The sequence below is a fragment of the Suncus etruscus genome, chromosome 20 (genome assembly GCF_024139225.1).
Source record: "Suncus etruscus isolate mSunEtr1 chromosome 20, mSunEtr1.pri.cur, whole genome shotgun sequence".
Lineage (NCBI taxonomy): Eukaryota > Metazoa > Chordata > Mammalia > Eulipotyphla > Soricidae > Suncus > Suncus etruscus.
Genome location: NC_064867.1, coordinates 13,626,129 through 13,644,328, shown reverse-complemented (window position 1 = coordinate 13,644,328; position 18,200 = coordinate 13,626,129). Strand labels below are relative to the sequence as shown.

Sequence of the window (18,200 nt, the reverse complement as noted above, 5' to 3'; positions counted from 1 at the left end):
TTCTTAGAATAAGAAATATAGCATCTCTTTCATAAATTATATACGTTCCTCAAAGTGCTCTAAAAACACTATAAGTTTGATTAGCAGCAAAGCATTAGCCTAATCATGATGTCCCTTCCTCCCCTTATATGTACATATACATACATATATATACACTATACGTCAATATATACCTATTAGTCTACCCTAAATCTGACATTTTGGACAGTTATTCCCAGAGGCTGTGCAAGGTTACAAATACTGTCTACATCGGGTCATGGTTCAAGACCACTAACACCCAAGTGATTGAGATAGAACCAATCCTTTTATGAAGACAAACCCCCCCCAAATGCAATGTAAATTGTGAACTTCTTTTAAAATAGTAAAAACAATGGGGATTACAGTGAAATAACCCAGTATATTATTATTCTGGGCCCTATAACTTTCTCTATCTAAAACTTTTGTACACAGAAGACTATATGCCTTTAAACAGAGTTTCAGCAACCTAAGTATAAAATATGCCTTTAAAAAACATTATAGGGATTATTTTTAACTTTGAGAAGGGTTCTGTGAGAATCAGGCATTCTTCCCAGAGATGAATCTTGCAGTATTTTCTCCCAGGAGCATGCAGAATTCTTTCATTCTGTGAACCTGCAAATGCTGCAAGTTGTCTTAGAGTCCAGAACGCAACCTCCAGAAAGAGGTCTTGTAGGCACCATGAAATCTTGATCTTTTCTTTTTTTTCTAGCAGCAGCACCCAATTCCTGGGTTTAACTGGCTGAGGTCCAAAACTTGAATTTGACTGGAAAGAGCAACTCCATTTCAAATGCAGTCTTTTCATCTTTTGGTTGGGTAAGTCTTGGTGCCCCAGGGATAGGAGTGATACCTAGAAGATTCAGAAATGGAAAGAGTTCTCTATAATTTCAAAGATTTCAGCCCTCTTGTTCAGTTTTAATTAAGTCCTCAGACATATAAGTAAATAAATTGCAATGAATAAAAAGGTAATTCCAAATACCATGGGAACAAGACTAGAAAACTGCTTCTTGCTAAGTTCAGTGCTAAGTTCAGTTCAATCTTTCTCAAATTACTTATTCACTAGGGTTTGAAAAAATACGTAGATATGCATTCAAAATAGCTTAAATCTTTAGATATTTATGTATGTATAACACTAATTTAGATACTTACCATTCAATTTTAGACAAAATTAAAGCCAGGGTAAATTGACTCAAAGTATATTTTCTTTTATCTTGTTATTCATCTTTGCAGCATTTTTGATGTATGAAGTTCCATTTTTAATGTATAATTCTAAGTAAATAAGGTGAAATATTTTGGAAGCCAAGATATAGTACAGGATGTCAGGCCTTTGCCTTGCAGCATATGGCTGTATCAGCCTTCATTCTGGAGTTTGAATTTCTGGCACCACATAGAGGTCCTCTGAGCACTGCCAGGAGCCATTCCTGGTCACAGACCAGAATAGCCCGTTAGCACTGCCAGATGTAGCCCCCTCCAAAAGGGACACCTTATAAAACTAAGATGACATGCTTGTAATTAGTCATTTAAAGAAGCCAAACATTTTCCACTCTCACAATGATAAAACTAAGGTAAAGAAGTTGAAAATGTGTATGAATAAATAGTCATACAATCCTGCAAATGACCAAGAACAGGCTGCTTTGGGGCCCTGCCTTCCTCTTTTAAGTTCAAATGAGAAATAATCATTTTAGTTTAGAGCTTCTAGCTGCCGTTTCTGTTACATTAACATTTTTTTCTCTACTGTTGTATTTTATGCCTGAAGCATCTTTCCCAGTCTCTTCATTATTTAAACAATTTGAAAAATCTCTCCCCCAAAAGACAGCTGGTGGCTAGATATTGTCTTCATTCTAAGACTTTCAATCTGATGATGGATTTCCTCCTTGGCAGTGGCATATCTCTAACTAAATGCAGACTCTGATCTAAGCATATCTTGGTATTATGCTTTAGATGCTATCTGGATGATTGGTCCATGTGTGCATTCACTTCAACTGATATTTTTAGCTTGTAAACTAGAACAATACAAAGATTATATGTGTAATGATACATAATTACTGTGCATCATCTTTTACAAATATAATTTCATAAAATTTTGCAAAGATGATGACAATGAGAACAGCAGCAGATCTGTAGTTACTGGTAAAGAAGTTAAAATGTGTTCCATTTCCCTTTTTCCTATCTTTGATTTTTGTTTATACATTGTATTATATGCTATTTATATATGTTAGATATGTATATATGCTATTTTCATTGGTGTTAGAAGAAATCTCATGATTTTTATGATTGGCATATCCCATAATAAGATAAATATATTTTTCATATGCCTATTGTTAACTATATCTCTCTTCAGGGAGGTGTCCACTTATCTTTTGTGTAATTTTTATAGAGTTATTGGTATTTCTGTTGTTAGACTTTGTATTTTATATATCTTGATATCCTTTTGATATATGAGCTTAAAATATTTTCTCCCATTAATTCAGAAGTCTTTTTATTTTAGTTTTGCTTCTTTTGTCATTTAAAACTTTCAATTTTAATGTATTATTAACTTTTTATTTATGTATTCACATTTGTTTACTTTTTCTTTCTTTGCCAAGGCAGTTGAGTGATTAAAGACTTCTCTAAAGTTATATTCTGGAGACTTCTGTTTTCATAAGTGTTTTTTATGTATTCTGGTCTAATCTTTTGTTTTTAAAATACTTTGAATGTTTGTGAATGGTGTAATACAAATTAGTTTCTTTTCTCTTTTTGTTTAACTATCTCATTCCTCCTCCTTCTTTGTATGTATGTACCTGTTCAATTTTCCAAACTCTATATGTTGAAGACACTTTACTTGTTCCATGTCATGCACCCAGAATATTGTCAGAGATTAACTATTTCTATATCTTAGGGATTATCTCTGGACTCTTGATACTATTTCCTTTGTTTTATCTCGTATCCTTATCCCAGTACCATATTGTTTTGATTGCTATAGTTTATAGTATGATTTTTAAATGAGGGAATACTACTTCTCCTTTCTTTTCTCAGAATTGCTTTAGCTATTTTAGGGGAATTTATGTTTTCATATGAATGTTACTGTATTTGGAAGGGGGTTGGGGTCACACCTGGCAGTACTCCTGGCTCTGCACTCAGAAATAATTCCTGACTGGGAATCAAACCTGAGTCTGCTGTGTGCAAGGCAAATGCCTAACCTGCTGTGCATAGTTCCAACCCTAGGATATTGTATTTTTTTCTAAGTCTTTAAAGAATGTTATCTTTTATGTATGGGTATTGTATTGAATCCGCATGATACTTTGGGTTGGATGGTCACTTTGATTATGCTAATTCATGAGCATTTTCTATTTTCTGATGCCTCTTCTATTTCTTGCGTAAGTGTTTTACAGTTTTCTATGAAAAAATTTTCACCTCCTTTGTTAAGTTGATTCCTAGGTGCTTTATGTTTTAGCACTATTCTATTTTTATTAATTAATTAAGAGTCACAGTTTACAATGCTATTGAAGTCACTTTATAGTTACAGAGTTACTATGTAAATTCTTACACCAGTGTTTCAAGATCCCTCCATGATAGTCCCTTCCCCATCATCTCTTCCCTAGTCACCTCAGTCCAAGAATTGTCTTTTTTATGTCTATCTTTTGTAGTTTATTGCTTGTTGTTTGCATATAATAATGTAACACAATTTTCTGTTTGTATGGTATCCTGCTACTTTGCTGTATTAGTTTGTCATTTCTAGGAGCTTTTTTAAGAGATGGGAATGTCTATATTTCCCTTTACTAGCCACATTATAAGAGCAACTATCTTTACTATAAAACTAAAAAAAAAAATACTGAGATAAACAGAGTAAAGAGATCTGTTTCTTACAGTGCATCCAGTCTTTGGTAAGATAATATACAGATACTCCTTGCTTAACGACCAAGTTCTGGTTCAACGACTTGGTCGTTAAGCAAATTGGTCGTTAAGTGAGGAACTGCATGTACTGTATACAGTAGTACAGTATATGCAGAGTACTTGGCAATACAGTATTTTGAATAAGTAAAATAACAAGATCAAACTGAAAACTTCTACTTGTTTTAATTTTCATAGGTTGTATAATTTACACACAGTACTGCAATGTATTACAGAACATGAAGTTAGTAAAGTAGGTATGGTGAAGAGATGGTTGTAAGTGCGAGCGGTTGCTAAACAGGTAGGGCATTAAGCGAGGAATATCAGTATGTCAATATGCTCAAAAGTTGGAGACTATTGCACATACAGTTGACCATTTTCAGTCATTAAGTCATACATTTTTCCAATATTTTTTAACTTTTAAAATGTAGTCACTGTGAAAATACAAAGTTATTTATGACCGGGATTCAGGCCTGTACTTTGTATAAAACACCTATTAACAATTCTAGTGAAATATATGTGGAAAAATATAATACAATTTTTCAATACCTCTACATGTACTCTGATACCTATATTCTCTATTCTGGCTATGAAAAATAATGTTTTGATGATGGAAATAGAAAGAATGACACAGTCACTCTGATTCATATTTTGAATTATATGTATTTTTAGTTTTTGAGGTAGTGGGTGTTTCTAAGGAGAGCTTGATTTATTTGTTACTAATAAACTTGTACTAATTTAAAATACATTTAGAATACAACTAAGTCTGTATTGAAAAATTGTAGAGTCTTTTACCCAAGGAATTTTCTTTTATTTCTAAAGATATAAAAGTTGGAGCATTATCTTTAAATGTCTTAATGATTGATTTATACTTGCATTTCAAGAATATTTTATGTAATCTCCATTATATTTATTGGAATTTTATCAGTAAAATTATATCTTCATGCTTATAATGTTGAATAAAATGGTGAATATTTTGATCTTATTTTGCATCTCCTTATCTATTATCAGTATGGTGAGATTTGCAAGGCCTTTAAATACAGGAAGTTGTTTTTAGAAGTAATGACTGATCTTTTGAAAACATTGTTTTAGTGAACTTGATAAAGGCTAACCACTAATTTCAAAATGAGACTGAAATGTATATATTTTTTACAAAGGAAAAGGCTTGTGCCAACACTCACATAAGCTCCTAACTTTTCATTGTTACAATTTAACTTTTTGAAAAATCTGAAGCTATTCATTGCCCATGATCTTGAGAGTCTGATTTTTATAGAAAGCATATTTGAAAGAAATGAAAGGCATCCACTTTGTCCCCAGTACAAGTTAAGATACTTGAAGTAATAAGATGCTAAGAGGGAAGGGCATAGTCATTCCTACTATTCATAGCAGGTGGAAAACACTCTGCAGGCAATGAATATTGAAAATCTCTTCAGGGATGGTAGGTGAATGATGATAGAGATGGTGAATTCTATGAATAATATGCCTTTAGAAAATTAGGATTACTCATCATTTCTCCACAATTACAAATCACAACAGAACTAAATTTACAAAAATAGTATTTGGAAATATATTATCAAGCCAAAAGAACAAGTACTTGAGTAATCTTACGTGTGATTCATAAGAACTCAGTGAAATAGGAGAAAAAATTCTGGAGGCAAAACTTCCCTCAAAAATTTTTTAATTCTTATATAATAAGATGATCTTGCAACCTCTTTGACTTCCTTTGACTGGTAGTTGCCTTAGGTGAAAAGTAATCTGTCTTCAGCATAATTAAATGATTATCAAGGTTCCCTTTGCTGAAAAGTAAAGCAATTTCTCCACAAAACTGTAGCTACTTTAAAGCAACTTTGACCATAGATTATGTGCATGTGGCTTTCTGTGATCAACAGTATGATTCAGTTGCAAGTGACAAAAGAGTCTCAAAAGGGACAGTGGGTTCCCTCAAGAGACAGCTACTGTATAATAGACTTTCTCAATGTTCACACCTCTCAAAGCTTTCTGTACTGATTTCAACTGCAGGAACATACATATCTTCTCATGATCTTTTTTCTACATTGCATCTTGGATCCCAGATGATAAGGACCTCACACCCTCTGGGGAAAGACCTCAATCAATGACTGTTAGAAACTGAAGGGTAAATACCCTAGATTCCTCCCTGAAGGGATCTCTGAGGTACCCTGTTCCATACCACCTCTTACATGTCTCAGTGAGACTAACCTCCTGTCCCCCACAGATATATTTCTATAAAAATTCAGAAAACTACCAAGAAATGTTTCCTACAATCAACTTTAAAATAATTGTATTTTAGTAAAATCTTTGTGTCTAGTAAAACAGCAAGAATCCAGAATAGATAGCACTGATATTTTTTAAAGTATTTTCTTGTTTTGTTTTTGTTTCAGGGTCCTCCCTGATGAAGAGCAATTGCTACTCCTGGCTCTGCATTCAGGAATTATTCCTGGCAGTACTGGAGAAGCTAGAGATCAAACCTGGGTTGGCTATAGGCAAGGCTAGTACAGTATCCACAGTACTACCTTTCCAGCCCCTACAGAATGTTTATAGAGCTCTAATGATGATCAATCATATTGGAAGATTATATGTATGTATGTATGTATTATATTATATGTATGGCAATGCAGAACTAAAAATCTGTTTCTCCAATTTATATCTTAAATGTATCAGAGATGACTGTTTAACAAGTTCCCCTTTTTTCTATGCAAATAAGGTAGATTTTGGAGATGGAAATAGAACTTTACAGCTCTAAATAAAACAAATAAATGCTGTGTTAACAAAATAATCTAGAGGTCCTGGACATATGGAATAGTGGATAGGGGACTTGCTTTGCATGCATATAGCCAACCTGGATTCAATTCCTGGAACCCCATAAAGTCCACTGAACACTACCAAGAGTGATGATCCCTAAGCACAGAGCAAAAAGCAATTCCTCAACATCACTATGTGTGCCACTCTTAAATCAAATGAAAAAAAAAATACTCCTGGGGGCCAAAAAGATTGTACTGCAAGTAGTGTGCTTGCCTTGCATGTTGCCAACTCAGGTTTGACCCGAGCTGGCCCTGCAAACACTACCAGGAGTGATCCCTAAGCTCAGAGCCAGGAGTAAACCCTGAGAACAGCTAGGTGTGGCCCCTAAACAAAAAAAAAATTTTATAAATGCTTATCCATTTAATTCATCTAAAAATGTGAGTTAATTACTACTATGGTATCATTTTTTTTCTTTTTAAACTTTATCATACAAAAGAAGGGTAATATCTAAATCCAATACATTTAATTCATCTCTCATATTTGAGGAAACATTTTGAGTCTTACCGGTTAGATGTAAAATTGTAGTAGCCACTTTCTTCTAGGACCTCTTCAATCACAGTCTAAAGGGGAAAAAAATTAGGCTATAATACTGAATTAAAAGCAACAAGATACCCCACATTCTACTTCCAGGCAGCCTGGCACAAATGCAAACACTGTGTTTGCACTGGATCAGCTCCATAGCTTATTCTTTTCTCAAAAGAGATGTAAACCAAGCTATGAAAAATCATGGCTACACTGGCCCCATGCCTGAAAGCTGGCACCTCCGAAGGAGAGGGTAGGCCAAGCTCCTGCCTTGCTGAAGCTACATCTGCTGCATCTATCACCATAATTCCTTCTTTGCCTTTGGCCCTGCTTTACACTGCTCTAGGATTCTCTACAAACCAATCTGACCAAACGCAAGGTATGCTGGCACTTGGGTTTATATCACCAGGGCTTTTTTGGAGTGAATGTGGACACCCTCCCCATGCATACTACTACTTCTGGCAGCTTTGAATTCATGGATAACTTCATTTGTTTGATGCTGTCATCCCCATTAGTAACACAACAATCAAGATGCCAATGTGTAGCTAAAGTCACTTACTGTTTGGAACAAAATAATTGAATGGTCAGCTAGCAACAAGAGCTTACTAAACCTTCTGCCAATACCTTAGTGCCCTCACTAGAGACACAATAATTTTCACAAATTTGCTTGTCACTGTATTTTTTTAATTTTTTATTTATTTTCTTCCCTTTTAAATTTTTCTTTATATTCTTTTAAAATGACATCAGTTTTCTGTGAATAAATGTTTTATGGTCAATTATGTGATATATGTTGTTTAAATAAAGAACATAAGTAAAGAACATAAAGAAAACAAAATTTTCTTTCTTTTCTTCCCTTTTTTATTTTTCTTTTTATTCTTTTTTTAAATAACTTATCAGTTACCTGTGAACAAATGTATTATGGTCAACTATGTGAGTATGTGATATACGTTCTTTAAAAAAAGTAAATTAAAAAAATTAAAATTGTTCCAATATACTGCAAAAAAATCTTACCTGCATCTGTTCATAGGTTATTCCTTCCTCCATATCAAAACTGGTAGCTGGACCTGAAACAAACAAATTATGGAAACTCTGGCATTTACTTCACATTTTCTTAGACTTTATTGGCCATTGATTCAACTGTAATGAAACCAGATCAAATATTTAATGATGAAGACGTGTATTTCTAAGCGTATTCCAAATTACCTTGGATCTGAAGTTTTAAAGGTTCTTTGCCTCTTTTAAATCCTCTTCACATCCATGGCTGCTTTCCAGGTGTTCACCATTTATTATTGCACAAAGCAGTAATAACAGTGTTTATATCCAAGTGGGCCAATTCGGATATGTGAATGTGGATGTAAGCATGTTAAAAACAAGCGGAGTGATCCACAACAAATGGGTTTTCTTTTCTGTTTGTTTGGTTGGTTTTTGGGCCACACTTGGCAGTGCTCAGGGGTTATTCCTGATTTCCTGATTTTGCACCCAGAAATCACTCATGATAGGCTCAGAGGATCATATGGAAATGCTGGGGATCAAATCCAGGTCTTTCCCAGATCTGCTGCATGCAAGGCATTTGCCCTATCGCTGTACTATCGCTCCAGTCCCCCAACAAATTAATTTTCTTAAGAAGAAAATCCCTGAACTAGCAGGCCAAAAAAGTATGTGTACCAGAAAGAAAATACATCCTAGAGACGGGCAAAGAATAGACAAGGAAAGACAACAACGATCTGACCCTTTCATCTAGCTGCCTAGGGGGAAATAATCTAGGTAATTCCAGAGGCAAAATTACTTTGAGAAACAAAGGTCTGAGAATGATATTCCAACACCTTCATCAACATCATTTCCATTCAAAGCAATGTGGCCCAGGTTTGAATGTATTCAGTATGAATGTAAGTTAAGGCCCAGTTTATTTCTTTCTTCCAGAGAAATAAAAGGGAAATAAAATGTGGAAGACTAAAGAGAGGCCTGAAGACTTGTGTTCTGGTAGACTGACTTGAAATTCCAGCTTCAAGATCTTCTGTGAAGGGGCTGCAGACTCCTGTGTTTTTGTTTGCTTGCTTTACTCTAGCCTGCAACCCTATGGGCCACAGACCATATTGGGTTTACTTCTGGGGTGTGGAGTCTAAAGTCACCAAAGAAGTCTATCAACTCCTTAGGCAACTGGGAAATGTCTGCCAGGGCATTTCATTTCATCAGAACTGCCACTCTAAGTATAGAAGAGGTGTTTAAAAATCAATGACTTAAGACAACATTTTATCCTGATCTTACAAGTTTCTCAAGGGCTATTTTCAGTGAAATTCAATATATACATAAGTTAGCTCTATCCTAGGAGGGATAGACTTAGATAAAGCTTAACAATTAATACATGAAATGATTTTTCTGAATTTACTACAGCAAAAGCTCAATAAAAACAAGTGATTTTTTAGGCTAAGGATATAGAAAAAACTTCATTTTCCATAAGAGCTTAATATTTAGCACTCCACTAAGCAGCTTAACTACAAATTATTGGGTTAAAAATTATTTAGGCTGTCTGAAACTTCAGAGTGTTTTTCAAAACCTCTTTTAAAGTTCAAATATGATAAGTAGCAATATATTATACGATGCCCTTACAGCTGTTCAAAGATTTTTTTTATGTCTACTCATTGAAGCAAGCAAGGAATTTGGTTTAGAGAGGTCAAATAATTTGTCAAATATCAACTACTAAAATAATTGAGATTTAAATCTGAGAATTCAGGTTTCCTGAATTAATCTCTATGTTCTAGTTCTAATCTGCATAAGATTATGCATTTAAAAAAAATAGACGTTTATCTGTAAATTTTTCAGGTAAGTTTCAATTTTCTCCCTTTTAAATATTGCATTTTTTAAATCACTTTGGATACTTTTGAACATTCAATGTCTTGCCATCAAATAAAAGGAAATTCACCAACACCAAGTCTACTCTTTGTTTACAGTATTAATCAATGTAGTAATAAATTGCCACAATTGAATAAAATAAATCTCTGAGAATTTTGAGATTCCCATCAAGCGTCTTGCTATATAAATATTGCTATAGATTATCAACATAAATCTATTATTTTTTGAAATTGAAGATAATCATTGAAGGAGTACTGTTCAATCTAAGCAATTTATTTTGGATAGCATGATTTCCCGAGTTGGAGACCATTACCTGTGATGTCCTTTGGAGAAAGGATGTTCCCACCAGATGAATGACGCAGCAAATGGTAGTCTGTAGTGAAAAAGTTGGGTTCAATTGGCTCTGGAGATCCTTGTGATAACTGAAGCAGGATAAACAAAAACACAACTTACAATACAGACAGAGGTTTTTATTTCCCTGTGTTTTGTGTTTTTTTATCCCTTGTAGACAGGCAAGGACACATCTTTCCAAAAAGCCTTAAAAATTGGAGGGAGGTAAATTATAAAAGCAATGACATGCAATTTCCCAGTCACATTTTTTAAAATGTCCGATATCTTATAACATTATGAGAGAAAATAAAAATTTTCTTAAGGAAATAATGGCATAGGCATAGGATATTCGAGTGTTACATTGTCAGATGTAGAAGGAATAAACTCAGATTATTCAATAGAAGAATATGTTTAGACCAAATCGCAATCCTTTCTCCTGTAGTTGCTTCTAACACTGCCTTCTTATCTGATCAAATAAGACAAAGTTTGTTAATATATTTTGCTAAACTTTAATTGCTAACATGAATTGCTTAGAAATTCATAAAGAGCAATTCACAAAATGATAAAAATTTATTATAATTCCAATTTTTTTTTTATTTTTGGGTCACATCCAGCAGTGGTCAGGGGTTATTTCTGGCTCTATGCTCAAAAATCACTCCTGGAAGTCTCAGGGAACCATATTGGATGCCAGGATTCAAACCACTGCATGCAAGGCAAACGCCTTTCCTCCATGCTATCTCTCTGGTCCCATAATTCCAATTTCTAAAGTCCTCCTATCGGTGAGTTTGGTGAAGTTGGATCCTAGACAGGTAGAGACTTTACAGATTCAAAATTCAGCTATGAACTATTTCAGGGGGAACTAACACCAGATATGGAAGAGATATTTATAATGTGTCTCAGCCAATCCTTAAGAGAAAATAGGAAGAGAAGAAAAAAGCAAAATCCAATCAGGTAAGGAGAAAAAACAGATTCTAATCAGGTTAGGAGGAAAACAGGCTAAGTGCTTTGTTTAAGGGGAAAAACAGATGTGTATTATGTTTAAAGGATAAAACAGGACATGTGCTCCATGTAAGGAGAAAAACAAGATGTTCGCTCTTTATTCGGTTCTGTGAGTTTAGCTACACCTGATTTTTTTTTTTTTGATTTTTGGGCCACACCCGGTAATGCTCAGGGGTTACTCCTGGCTATGTGCTCAGAAGTTGCTCCTGGCTTGGGGGACCATATGGGACACCGGGGGATCGAACCGCAGTCCGTCCAAGGCTAGCGCAGGCAATGCAGGCACCTTACCTTTAGCGCCACCGCCCGTCCCCGCTACACCTGATTTTAAAACTAATTTAGTTTTGGCCAGGGATGCAACTTAGCAATAGAGTGCTTGCCTTGCATGTGTTACACCCTGGTTTTAATCCTAGCACACACACTGTACTATTCCCACCAATATCAACAATGAAAACAAAGAAAAACCTACATTGAAGGTCTCATAAAATTTTAGATTATAAATATTCTTTTATTTTGGTTTTGGGCCAAACCCGGTTGTGCCAGGGGTTACTCCTGGCTCTGCACTCAGAAATCATCCCTGGCAGACTCAGGGAACCATATGGGATGCAGGGAATCAAACCCAGGTCTGTTCTGCATCAGTCGCATGCAAGGCCAACACTATGCTATGCTATCTCTCTGACCCTATAAGCATTTTGAATTTATTTTATTTATTTTTTGGTTTTTGGGTCACACCCGGCAGTGCTCAGAATTTACTCCTGGCTCTGGGCTCAGAAATCGCCCCTGGCAGGCACAGGGGACCATATGGGATGCCATGATTTGAACCACCATCCTTCTGGATGTAAGGCAAATGCCCTACCTCCATGCTATCTCTCCAACCCTTTGCATTTTTTTAAATTTTTTTTAAAAGTTTCTACCTTAAGTTACATCCAGTACTCGGGCTGGTCATGCTTTATTAAGTGAATTAATATGTTTTTAAAATATCAATTCATATAAACACACAGTAAACAAATGGCTTAGTTGGAACTTTGCAAGAGTAGTGACTTTGGCTTCACATACTCTTTTCATAAATTAAAATATTCTGAATTGGAGAGATAGCACAGGATTGCAGATGTCTCGCATGTTGTCAAACATGATTCAGTCCCTAGCACCACATGGTGTCCAGTGTGCCATTGAGTGTAGTCCCTAAGTATAGAGCAGGACACTGTAGAGTATGACCCAAAGCCCTAGCCAACTTAAGTGTCATTGCGCAATCATTTGAAAAACTTTTCAGTATTCTATTTGCAACTCAAAGTTTTTAATTAAATTTAAAAATAGTTTTCAAAAACATTTTAACATTATAAATGAAAAAGAAATAGCATATGTTTTCCCTATGATGTATCAATACCACTTTAATGTATACAAAATAAATTAATATTTATGTCTATGATAGACAGGTACAAAAATTTTTGTAGCATTTTATTCAGAATAAAACAGAACTGGAAAATCCTAAATGTCTATGAACAGAAGAAGAGTGATAAGCCCCTTCAATGAAGTTTTGACAATCCAAAAGATAAATAAAATATGAATATACACAATAACATGAAAAAAAGCTGAGCAAAGAAGACCAGAAACAAACAAATAAAAAGCTATATGGCTTAACTTACATACATTTCATAATCAGATAAAACTAGTCATGGGGCCAGAGAGGTGGCGCTAGAGGTCAGGTATCTGCCTTGCAAGTGATAGTGTAGGAAGGACCGCAGTTCGATCCCCTGGCATCCCATATGGTCCCCAAGCCAGGAGCAATTTCTGAGCGCAGAGCCAGGAGTAACCTCTGAGCGTCAAATGGGTGTGGCCCCAAAACCAAATAATAATAATAATAATAATAATCAATAAAAGAGAATGATTATCTCTAGTGGTATGTTTTGACTAAGAAAGGTACTTCCTGAGGACCTGAATGTTCGTCCAATGTATTGGAGGGATGAGGTTGTGCAAGTTTGCATATATGCAATTTCCCTGTTGTCAATTAAATGTTATACTCCAGAGCAGGGGTCTCAAACTCGCGGCCCGCGGGCCATTTGCGGCCCTCCGTATAACATTTTGTGGCCCGCGACCGGCCTTCAAATATCGCAGTATTCGCGAATATTCGCTTACCGATAATCGCAATAAAAATCGCATTAGTAAGAAAAAAATCACATTAAACATTTGCATACCTCGAGCAGTTCCGTTCGGGGTATGCAAACGTTTAATGCAATTTTTTGCGATTTTTTATTGCAAATATTTGGTAAGTGAAATCCCTTATGCAGCCCTGCCTCACCCCAACTTTGCTTCCTGCGGCCCCCAGGTAAATTGAGCTTGAGACCCCTGCTCTAGAGGAAAGTATGGCTGCATACATTTTTATTGGTGAAAGTTTATTTCCCTTACCTTCTTACCATTGATAAAATTAACAATCCGTCTCCAAAATGTTGATTGTAACATACTCTAAAGCAAAACAATCTGATAGTCACATGCTTAACATCTTTTCATTATCATAATTTGGGCATCTTAGAAGTAACACTCAGCATTATGCATATTTTCATATTCAAGCTTGTTGTTTGTTCCCTCTAAGCTTCTTAATATATTTGGAATACTGAAAATGATTTTCTGCTATTACTTTCTAAATGATTTGAGATGAGATTTTCATATGGCTTAGTATAAATGCAATTTACTGCCCAAAATGTTCATCCTAATTATGAATGCTCATTTAAGTCAATTAACTTATTAAGAAAACACCTTGAAATCTGAAAGATTTTATAGACAAAATGTTTATAGCTGCACAGTAAAGTACGTGAACTGAAATCTGAAGAAGCCCATATAGTCGTTTTAAGATGACAAATTCTTTTCATGAATTTAAACCTTATGGTTTCTCAGAATTTTATTTTGCAGCTTAGTTTATTGACATTAGGATACTTTTAGCAAATCTTGTTTGCCTCTTACTCTGTGATGACAGTATGCATTATTAGACTTTGTAAAATAGAGATAATAAATGATTCAATCTAAATTACTGAGTATCTACTCTGCATATTTGCACCATGGAAGGCACAGAAATGATCCAATCTTTGTGAAGCGTGCCATTGCTCTAGGAAAAGGAGAAACAAAAATGCAATGAAGATAGAAGTGAGAATGGGGCAATGAGTTCTAAAGCTACAAAAGGAACAGGCTTCATGAAAACTAACATATTTTCTAGAGATTTTTTATTAGAAGAAACATGGGACTAGATTTAGAGGACAGATCAAATGAACAGAAGGATGACAAGGTAAACATTACAGATTAATAGAACTTGGGGTAAAGACTGGGAACTTCATAGTAATGGCCAGATTATAAAAGGATTACTACTTGAGTACATGTCATAGAGGTATAATATTTCAACAGACAAGTGTCATTCCTTCATCCAGTATTTTTTAATCAATTGTTAGGTCCTAAGCATAGAGACAAACAAATGTGGAAATTAAGAAAAAAAAAATGGTAGCTTAAAAGCCCTATTCTTGGAGCTAACTGCCTAAATTGAAGAGAAATATGTGCATGCTTTGTCCACTGAAATATTTTTTAAAAATTGGTTATTTGAATATACTGCAGGACATGTAGATTTAACTACTGCCTGTTCTCCTGGGCAAGTGACATATAGAATAAAGAATGAGTAAAGGGCAGAGCAGAAAAACCTAAGAAAAGAGTAAGTGGAAGCAATAATACTAGCAAGCATGTTATAAAGAAGGACTCATATCAAGTGTAGAGAGAGTAAGTAGCAAGAATAGTGTCAACTAAGAAGCTTCTACATCACCAAAGAAAGGATGACCAGAATAAAAAGATACCTCACAGACTGGAAGAAATATGTTGCCCAACACCAATATGATGAAGGGTTAATATTTAAAATACATAGAGCATTGTAGAACTTTACAAGGGAAAAATAACCCCATCAAAAATAAGAATGATGTGTATTATGTTGATAGATTTATGGATGTTAAACCATCCTTGCATTCTTGGGATGAAATCTGCTTGATTGTAGTGAATGATCTTCTTGATGAGGCATTGGATCCTATTTGCCAGGATATTGTTGAGGATCTTTGTATCTGTGTTTATCAGGGATATTGGTCTGTAATTTTCTTTTTTGGCAGCATCTCAGTCTGGTTTTGGTATTAAGGTGATGTTGGCTTCATAAAAGCTATTTGGAAGTGTACTCGTTTTTTTCAATTTCATGAAAGAGCCTGGCTATGATTAGTAGCAATAATTTTCACAAATGTTCTTGTCACTATACTATTTTTCTTCTCTTTTCTTCCTTATTTTTTATTTTTATTTATTTATTTATTTATTTATTTATTTATTTATTTATTTATTTATTTATTTATTTTGGTTTTTGGGTCATACCCAGCAGTGCTCAGGGGTTACTACTGGCTTTATGCTCAGAAATTGCCCCTGGCAGGCACAGGGGACCATATGGGATGCCAGAATTTGAACCACTGTCCTTCTGCATGAAAGGCAAATGCCTTACCTCCATGATATCACTCCAGCGCCTTTATTTCTATTTTTTTAAATTAAGTTTGCTCTCATTTATCTGGAAATAAATGTATTATGATAAACTGTCAACAATGTGATACATGCTATTATAATAAAGTAAATTTAAAGAAGAGATTGGTACCAGATGAAGATGGATTCTTAGCTATTTCTGTCAGGTCTGCATTTAGCTTGTCTGAAAACAATCTCTGAAGGGTTTTGTTTTGTTTTGTTTTGTTTTTTGTATGTTTCTCTCTCTCCCGTATGGTTACTATTTTGAGATCCTCCATGAAGTGAAATGTTAACCACAATTAACAATTCTATTTAACAATTTGAATGATAATTCAGGACGCATCAGGATAAATGCAGACAGACTATGAGGAGGCTCTCACAAAGGTATCTAAAAATGTCTGAAAGATGTCTCACTAGATGTCTAAAATGTTGAGTCACAAAGTTTAGATAATGCTACAAGAAACTGCAACTTATTATGGTTTTAGTAACAAACAGGTTTACAGATTTTATAAAATTGTTGTTAGTTACAAGAAGGGTTAAATAATAAGAAGTAGTTGGCATTATCCAAGAAGTACTAAGAGCTTATACAGGTGAAAACCAAATTAATATGAATTAATATGGAAGAATGAATATTCTTAGTTGACTACCACTGTGGAATCTAGGGTCATTGATTATTTTTATATTCCAGACACATTACTGGATTCTTTGTTTTTTGGATAATATCTTTATTTAAGCACCATGATTACAAACATGATTGTAGTAGGGTTTCAGTCATAAAAAGACAACCCTCTTCACTACTGCAACATTTACACCTAACATTTACATTTACATTCTAAGAGAGGCTACTCTTATTTCAGAGTAAGAAATCTGAGAAGTGCTGCAATTTGCTAAAAATAAACAACAAACAAAACAGTACTAGTAAAAGATAACACCAGAGCTAAACCTCAGAAGAGTTCAAACATGAAAGATCAAGCGAAACTGCCACAATATAAACAAGAAATAAAGAGGAGCTATTGAAGGAAAGTTGGGGTTTAAAGACTGGGCTGATGAGGGAAAAAGATGTTTTCAGTGATATTGCTGTGAACAATGGAAAGAAAATGATGAGTCCACTTCTAGACATATCTACTGGCTAGAAAAGCAGACATTCACTTAGTGAGTAGAAATAATAGTGTTACAATGGAACTTTTGCAAAGCTACAGCCCCTACAGTTGACTGAGACTATAAGCTCCCCCCTAGACCAATATTGTGTGAGCCATCTCTGGCCTGATAAGTATTAGTTTACAGTTGTACCTCCTGTTTTGGATAAGATTTTTCTGTTGGGAATAGAACAATTTCAAACATTTACAAAGTAAATAAAATAGTATAATGAGGGCTCAGAGAGATAGCACAGCGGCGTTTGCCTGCAAACAGCCGATCCAGGACCAAAGGTAGTTGGTTCAAATCCCGGTGTCCCATATGGTCCCCCGTGCCTACCAGGAGCTATTTCTGAGCAGACAGCCAGGAGTAACCCCTGAGCACTGCCGGGTGTGACCCAAAAACCAAAAAAAAAAAAAATAGTATAATGAACTGCATGTACCTATCATCCAGCTTAAAAATGGTCAGTCTTGCTTTATTTCCATCTCCTTATTGTATCTTACACCCAAGAAATAGAAACAAATATTGTTTATCAAATTTGTCATTCATGATATTTCAAAAAAGTTGTTTTTATAAAATAAATTTTCCATAAATTTTCTAAGCCAAAAATATAGTACAAGATGGGGCAATTGACTTGCACGCAGTCAACCAGAGTTTAATCCCATGGATCTCTTATAGTCTCAGAGCATCACCAGCAATCACTAAGCCAGAAATACGCTGTAAGCAGCACTATTATGACAAAAATACTTTATATATCAAATACTTTAAATATCAAATACTCTATCTATTATCTATCCATCTATCTATCTGTCTATCTATCTATCTATCTTCTATCATCATCATCATCATCATCATCTGGGTTCAATTCCAGGCACTCCATATGATTCCTTAAGCCTTTCCAGAAGTGATCTCTGAGCATAGAGTCAGGAGTAAATCCTGAGTAATAGTGGGTGTGGTCCAAAAAACAAACCAAAAAATATATTTACAAATATTTTAATCAACTTCAGTATAATTTCCCCACCTAAAAGAAGTGATTAGTTATTTCATATAATCAATTATAACATCAATTTAATTTTTCTTATTATCTTATAAGCAGTTTTAATTTCTTTGGACTTGTTTTAGTGCAGAAAAACAAATTCTGGGGC

General features: G+C 34.7%; 1 protein-coding gene across 1 annotated transcript in view; it reads right to left on the bottom strand.

Moving 5' to 3' along the window:
* Window positions 1-382: 382 nt before the first annotated feature.
* The window catches only part of NEK10 (NIMA related kinase 10), a 271,236-nt gene continuing 253,418 nt past the window's right edge, over window positions 383-18,200 (bottom strand). The window contains exons 35-38 of the mRNA XM_049766054.1: window positions 10,391-10,499; window positions 8,239-8,291; window positions 7,210-7,265; window positions 383-865 (exon numbers count right to left, since the gene is read on the bottom strand). Of these exons, the coding sequence (XP_049622011.1) occupies window positions 817-865; window positions 7,210-7,265; window positions 8,239-8,291; window positions 10,391-10,499 (267 nt within the window). The 3' untranslated portion in view covers window positions 383-816. The remainder of the gene's footprint in view (window positions 866-7,209; window positions 7,266-8,238; window positions 8,292-10,390; window positions 10,500-18,200) is intronic.